At 33.0% G+C, this 8,107-nt stretch overlaps 1 protein-coding gene across 1 annotated transcript; it reads right to left on the reverse strand.

Moving 5' to 3' along the window:
- Positions 1-776: 776 nt before the first annotated feature.
- Positions 777-7,874, reverse strand: LOC121116868 (uncharacterized). Its single transcript, XM_040711167.2, has 2 exons — positions 2,040-7,874; positions 777-1,735 (listed from the first exon to the last, which is right to left on the reverse strand). The coding sequence occupies exons 1-2, from the start codon at positions 2,055-2,057 to the stop codon at positions 791-793; spliced, it is 963 nt and encodes a 320-aa protein (XP_040567101.1). The 5' UTR covers positions 2,058-7,874; the 3' UTR covers positions 777-790.
- Positions 7,875-8,107: the final 233 nt, after the last annotated feature.

Consider the following 8,107-nt stretch of genomic DNA (forward strand, 5'->3'; position numbering starts at 1 on the left):
AAGAATTTGAAGAATGTTTTGGAGGAGATAAAGAATGACGTTTCATTAGATCAGCTACAATCACCTGTGACGTTTGCTATAATTACTCCGAGGTCGATCCTCAATTCTACTCCGTGTCCAACGAGGACTACAATTATAACTTTGCAACAAATCCTCAGGGTCACGCTCCGTCTTTTATGGGCACACACGAACGTTCAAACAGGTTTTGAATATAATTGAATCAATTAATGAAGGATGTCGACTACTCAGGAATTAAATAATAATGACAACTGCTAAGGAAACTAAAATTTATTATTTATTCTACCAATTACAAATTAACGGCCCATTTTTCTGAAAGAAAAAAGTCTAAATACTTTATTATTTGGAGTTTTATTATTTTACCGTAAGACGTTTTGTCACTTTGTTTACAAACTAATAATGGTAAACAACGTTCATCCACATTCTAATTCAACCAATCAACGTTCAAAAGAAACAGAAAAATCGAGAACTGACAACAAAATATGATGTAGATAATTTTGAGCTGATGTGTTTAGGTCGTGTTATCCATAGAATACTTCTCTGACTAAATAAAACCATTCGAGCAATGAAGGAGTCAAAAGATAGATACTCGAGGATTGTTTTTTTAATTATCAATGCAGATATAATGATGTACTTAGGTATAAAGAACATATCAAAGTAAGGTAAATCTGGTTAAGAGTTAATGTCGCTAATTTAATGCACACCCATTAATAAGGCCTATTGAAAAAATATGTAATTAATATGAGACTTCTTGATTCAAGTTTTATATTTGTTATGCTTCAACGATGACAAAATCTTCATTGTAGTCGTAATCGTCGTCATCATCCTCGACAGGAATTCCAAAATCTGGAGATGGCTGTCCAACAATAACATTAAAATCCGTAGGTGGAGCGGGTGGACCCGGGAAGACTGGTAGTGCTGATGGGGCTGAATGAGGAACGGAGCCATGTGAGAATGGAAGAGGGGGTCGGGGTGTAGTTGTGGGGACTGTTTCTTGTCCACAGCATGTCCATGAACTAGAACATACATATTTGCATTGCTTTTGAGGAAGAAATTGACAGTTTTGAAGGGGTTTGAGTCCACATGATTCTTTGTAAGGTACGTAAGAGCACACTCGTTTATTACAAAAAGCAGTCCGTGATTTTTGACGTTCTCCATTATTCTTTTTTTCGTACTCCGTGATGGAGTTTGAAGAAAGGGGCGTGTCCCTATCAGAGGACAAAGGAGGCATAGATGTCCTCGGAACAGACTTTTGATTGTAAGATCCTGATTTGTATCCATTTTTACTTCTACTATTGAGTGTTGGATTTGATTTCCATTGGTATGAAGGACCTTGAGGAAGTGAAGATCGGGATTTGGCTGAGCAATGCGTTGAATTAATACACCTAGCAACCCTCACGTTGCTCATAAAACCATACGCAACATTGTTTAGAAATTTATTTTTACTATTCTTTATTTTACTAAGGGCACTTTCATTCGATGGGTTTCTTTGAGAACATAAATTTTGAATAAGGCACTGATATCTTTTATAAGTAGTACACACATATTGATTCACATAATTACAAACTTCTTTTTGAACATTTTGGCACTGATTTGCGCAACTCTTTGTTTCCTTGCATACTTTATCCAGCGTAAAACTTGGTGAAGGAAGGAACTGATGTCTTGAGCACCTTTGACTATGGACATTGACTGAGCAGATACATAGTAGTGCAGAAACCTAACAAAAAATATATTTGAATCATGTATATAATTTATTTTCTAAAAATATAACTAATTACCCCGAGAAAATTTAAAAACTGCTGTTACTAGAACATTTTAATGAATAAGTTAAATATAGTCTTAGATACATTCAGTTAATGTATCTATATTTGTAATCCATCTTAAAATCTTGAAATAAACAATTTATAACCAAATAAATCCCTAAGCAACCCCAATGTATTAGTTTATTATTTTGCACAAAATTTAATTTTGCTATTGAAAAAAATGTCATACTAAAATGAAAAATTAAGTGAGAAACTTACGATTAAAAATAAATTCATTTTTGCAGTAATATAATCGAACTAGTTATCAAGACGCCTATCTATAATAAGTAATATCCTAATCTAACAAATAACGAAGAAAAAAATATGAGTTACAATATATCAATCTTGGGCATGCCTCCTCAAATTTATGTATGGGTAGGTGAATAATTAACAGCCGACTATCCTACTTAAAGCGTTTGTTCTCTTTGAAGTTATGTAGGATTCTTGGACCAATGGTTTTACAGCAATGGGGTCCGTCTTTCTGTTTTAGCAAGTAGGATTTTTGGATGAATGAAAAATATTGTAATGTAAGGGGACATATCGAATAATATTCATTTGTTTAGAGTAATTATTAAATTTGGATTTAAAATCTAATTGCCAATGTCCCTATGTTTAAAATGTGAGCTTCACATAGAGGGGCTCATTACAACTATCTTCATGAAATTCTTATCTATAAAAGGTATCTCAAGGGGGTGGGTTAGTTGGGTTGTAGCACTCCCCCTCCCCGAGCAAAAAAAAAAAAAATTGATAAATTTTTTGTAAACAACTATGGATTCTTAAAAATATTTTCCAAAAAAATTCCGTATTAGAAATTTTTTACAAAAATTTAATTTTCAGGGAACAGATATGGATTTTTGAATTTTTTTCCAAGAAAAATCCTTTTTTGAGAATAACTATGGACTTATGAAAAAATTTAATTATTCAAACTCAGTAATTCATCTATGATTATGATTTAAAAAATATCGTTACGTCGATTTCAGGGATGATGCATTCAGTCATTTTTAAAATATGAATACTAACATATCGGAACAGTAGCGTAGCACTCATGTGAGTAGAAGGGAGCAATGTTCCTGAGGAGTGTACACCGTTTCATAAATCATACCTCAAGTAGTAAACCTCATCAGTTTCGTGTTAATATTCACCGAACCGTTCTTAATTGATCAAGTGGAGTATGTCATCACAAATCACGTGTATTTTGCCCTCCTCCGAACCCTTGAAACTGACTTACCGACCCCTTTAGTTTCGATCGAACCCAGGTTGAGAACCATTGATTTCCATCAGTTGTATCCAGTTGATAGCTTAGTATTTGCAAGTATCAACTTTATGGAACGTTTTATTATTTACACGTGATTTGAGTATTTTACAGTGATTTAAAATATTATTTCCAGTAAATTAATGGAATTCACTTATGAACACTTTTGTACAATCATTTTTAAATCTTTCGACATAGGATATCAAACCAACAGTACATGATGAATTCATTTCTTATTTTGTAATCATACACCATCTTACAGTAAAGTAAAAAAAATAGTATAACCAATTCAAGTAAGGCCGGAGTTTGACCCCTGACAAATTTCGTGAAGTTCATTCTAAATCGGATGTTTTGCTAGAATATATCGATGACGTGCATGAGCTATAAAAGAAGATCATCATGTGACTTACTGTGAGATCAAAGCATCTTTATGGGTCCGTTTTACCAGCATCTACAGAATATTGCATAAAAATTTGGCAGTAAAGAAGAGTTGTTTTTTTTCTTAATGGCTCAGGATTTTTCAAAAAAAAATTCAAAAAATTTAATATTTGAAATTTTTTCTCTCTAGCTGTGAATTTTTGAAAACAAATGCGAAAAAATTTAATATTACAAATTTTTTTTTTCAAATTTTTTTCCAGAAAATTTAATTTTCTAGGAATAGCTATGGATGTTTTAAATTTAATAAATAAATTCAAAACTGAGACCTCCCCCCACAAAAAAAAATGTGCATAAAAAGTAGGTAATATGCAAAATAACTGAACAAGACTTTTAATGTGCATAATAAATAAACAAGAATGTTAATGTGCCTAATAACTGAAAAAGATAGTTAATGTAGAAAATCATTCAACTCAATAATTTTCCATTATTTTCCACAGGGCTTGATTAAGAGTAATCACCCTTCGTCAATTCATATATGTCAACCGGGGTTACAGTGCTTGGGGTTTCTGATTGTAATACCAAGCACTGTGGACATGCTGTATATCCCATGAGCCGAGTATCAATTTGTGTCTCTAGAAGGTGTCTCAGAAAATAATATGAAATTGATGATTCCAATGATTTTCCACATTAACTATCTTTTTCCGTTATTATGAACATTCGCTGTCTTATCCAGTGACTTTGCATATTACTTAGTTATTATACTCATTAACGGTGTAGTTCAGTTATTATGCACATATACTATTTATTTTACATATTAAAGGATTTTTACTTTAACTGCAACATGTGTATATATTTACATTACGGATCTACCAATACCAATTTTTCAGCCGTTTTCGGTTTCGATTCTGATACAATCTCTATGGACGATTTCGTTACCGATTCTGTTTTATATATAAAGGAATTTCATAAACAAATAAAAAATTGGTTACTTTATTTAATACAGTACTTTTTATTTTTTAACGGATAGGGAAAAAAATACATAAATTTATCAATCATAATTAATTTTTAAATAAATTTAAATTTAAAAAAATTAATGCCTCTCCGTGCCCCGGATTCAATTTCTTCTGGTTGGCTCATTTTTGGGAGTTAGACTGGGTTTTTTTTGTTTTTTTAAGTAGGCCTCCTCGCCCCTCGGCCTCTAATCTAATTTGAACTGCTTCCAACAGATTGAACTGCTTAAAAAAAGGCCGATTCTTGCCGATTCTGATGCATCGGTACACCCCTAATATATTTATAAATGCATTTCCACAATTTTAAAATCCAAACAAAACTATTTCATATCCTTGTGCATACAAATATATGCATATTAATATGTTTATGATGTTCTGGGCGATGACTCAAAAATTAGAATTCTATTCGAGGCCGTCTAGCCTCAACTCTAAAAAGTCTGACAATTTTGTAATTGGCAACATTCGAAAAAGCTACAATCGGATGTTTATTTCTGTTTTTATGCGATCAAAAATGTCCGAGAAACAAGAAAAACGGCAGAGGGTATGCGATCTCTTCTGTGCACAAGTCGATCTCCGACAAGAAGATCTTCACAGCGGACGCTGTTTTGAACATAAAAAATGATTGCTTCTAAGCTGAATCAGAAGCTCATGTCAAGGGAATCTTCAGGACCAAACATCCAGCTCAGGTAGTGGTCCTCGGCGTCGTGGTGTCCTACGGCAGCAAGATGCCTCCCTAATTCTAGTTTTAATTCTCTGGGCCAAAGAGAAAGTCAACACGTACTTCTAGTACAAGGTCCTCAGGTATCATGGCTTGCTATGTTTGAAAAGCATGTTCTCCATGAACAACTATGAGTTTATCCAAGACGGGTCTCCGGCACACACGTCCAAGATGGTACATCATTTCTGCAGGGAGAACATGGCTTCCTTCTGGCCGGTAGACCTCTGGACTTCGTCCTTTCCGGACGTGAACCCCCCTGGACTTTGCTGTTTGGTACGTCTTAGAGGGCAAGACGAACAAGACTTCTCACCCGAATGTGGATGCCTTGAAGGATGTGATCACGGAGGAGTTGTACTTTGGACTTCACCAAAGCCAGCTGTGCTTCTATTCGTCCCCGTGTTGAAGCTATCATTAAGAAGGGAGGGGGACATATTGAATAAAAAGTTTGCCATGAAATGGCAGAATATTAAAATATGTAGATGTGAAAACGGCTTTTAAAATTTTCTATTGTTTGAGTCATCACCCTTTACGTCAAAGAGCACAATATACAGACATTCAGACTATCCAAATGGAAATTTTTAGTAACTGACGAGCAATTTTCCTTCTATATTTTTATTCACTTGAGTATATTCAAAAAGTGTAATTCATGCCCTTATATTGAATGTATTTAGATTTGTATGTAGATTCAGAAGAGAAATAAAAAATGTAAAATTTAAAGCATCAAAATTCAATAATCTTTTTGTCTTTACATAATGAATACTTGACATATATTTGAAGGGCATTTGTTTTACACTTGCATGAATTTCCGCACAAATTTGTTGTCTTAAATATATATATCCAGGCCTTTAAAATGGTTTAAGTAAAATCAATGTAAAATATTCAATAAATAATGCTGCCGATAAAGGAAAAAATATTTGGTATAATCACATTGATGTGTTCTTTTTCCCCCGGCAACGAAGTTTAATGGAGGTTATGTTTTTGTCTCTGAATATTTGTTAGTCATCAGGACTACAGCAAAAGTTACATATTGGATTTGATCAAACTTTGTATATTGACTATATATGTTCACAATTAGTGGCCATTAAATTTTGGAAATTCAAGGTAACACAAAGCCTAAAAAATGCAAAATGGACAATAACTTTGAATCACATTCAGATACTTAATTCAAATTGTGTTAGAGCGGTGGTTTTCCACTCTACAATATTATCTCTACATACTGGATCATATGGGGAAAAAAGAGAAAAATACTCAAACTAAAAAAACATTAAAAGATTTAAAAAATTAAATTAAACTTTTTCATTTTATTTCTTTGTAAATATTTACAGAATTAAAAATTATATAATAAAAAGTACCATTGACTATACGATGGTGACTATACAAAGATACAAGACATTTTTTTTTAATTTTTAATTTAATTTTGGAACATATTCTCCCTGTAACTCTAGACACTTCTCCCAGCGATGTTCCCATCTCTTTAACCTGGGCAAATAGTACTCGGCATTTTTATCTGCAAAATAATTGTTCAGAAGAGTGATTGCCTCTTCATTCGAGGAAAATCCATGCAATCAATTTCCCAAGAAGAACATAGTTTGGTCAAGACTATGCTAGCTTAACCTCTCAAAAATTATTAAACGCCAAAAATGACTTGCGACATAATCTATCATGTAATTAGACAAACGAAAATGTGATCATTAAGTGAAAATCCTTGTTTAAGAAACTTTGAGTCTTTGCTTTTTTCTAAGTCACTGTGTGCCTCCTGAAAATGTTTAGCACAAAGGGAGGGTGAAAGATACGACCAGGGCTTCATTGACTCGCATGACACTAAATAAAGAATAAATTTTAGAAAAGGACCCCGTATGATCCAGGATGTTGGTCTCTATTGTGTTTGAATATCTATATATGAGTGAGGGGTGCAGTTATGATTTTTAATCGTTATTTAATCGGAGTAAATCTGGAAAGGGACGAATTTGTGTTGCAGAAAAACTGAAGGGGACATGTTCTCTACGTTCCAATGCCAACTGCATAAATGATATGAATTAAGTAATATATACATTCACACTCAGGAAGTTATTATATGAGTATATGGATTAAGGTCAAATTATTCAGCGGCGCAAAGTTTAATTTTAGAATTTTTTATTAGGGGGCCAAGAGTTTATAATTTGTTCCGGGGGGAGGAGCAAACAGTATCTATTTACATACAAAGTAATAGGTGAAGAAAAAAGACATTTTTAATTAATATTTTTTTTCATTAATATTTATTTCTTTGGCAATCAAAATTTTTATATAAATTTTACATAACGGTCGAACTTCACGCTTTTGACAAAAAGTCCTTCCAAAGCCTGATACCTCTTTGACATTAAAATTACAAGAACATATTGGATGCTACCCAAAATTGCGCTTGATTGGTTGCTTAAGTATCAGGACGCTTAACACCAATTATTTTTTCAGCAGCTTCAAAATTTTATCTTTCTAACTCCATCTAGTGTAAACCGATTGCACTTATACAACGCAAGATAGGCATATCTATTGGAAAAATAATGGATTTCTTTTACTATACCTATTAAATAAAATATACATTTTTTATGATAAATATTGAGGTTGAGAGGTCCTGGACTCTGATAGGGGAAACAGAAGTAGAATTCAGCTGACAACAAAATATAACGTGGTTTTTTTTTGTTCGTGTTAATTATTATAATTGTCCTAGGGCTGATTTAGACCTTTTTTATTGATTGGATCTTTTTTACCATTCAACGGTTCTACCGATCGATCCTTCAGTGGATTATGGGTTTACCTTTTATCAAAATCAGTATAATATCAATTCGTACTACGTATACATAGATATCTCTATGATAAATAAAAATATACAGCCTCTTTTTTTTTTGAGTGGCCGGTGAGCTATTGAAAACATGTTATTCTTAGTAGACTCCAT

This window comes from Lepeophtheirus salmonis, chromosome 4 (genome assembly GCF_016086655.4).
Source record: "Lepeophtheirus salmonis chromosome 4, UVic_Lsal_1.4, whole genome shotgun sequence".
Lineage (NCBI taxonomy): Eukaryota > Metazoa > Arthropoda > Copepoda > Siphonostomatoida > Caligidae > Lepeophtheirus > Lepeophtheirus salmonis.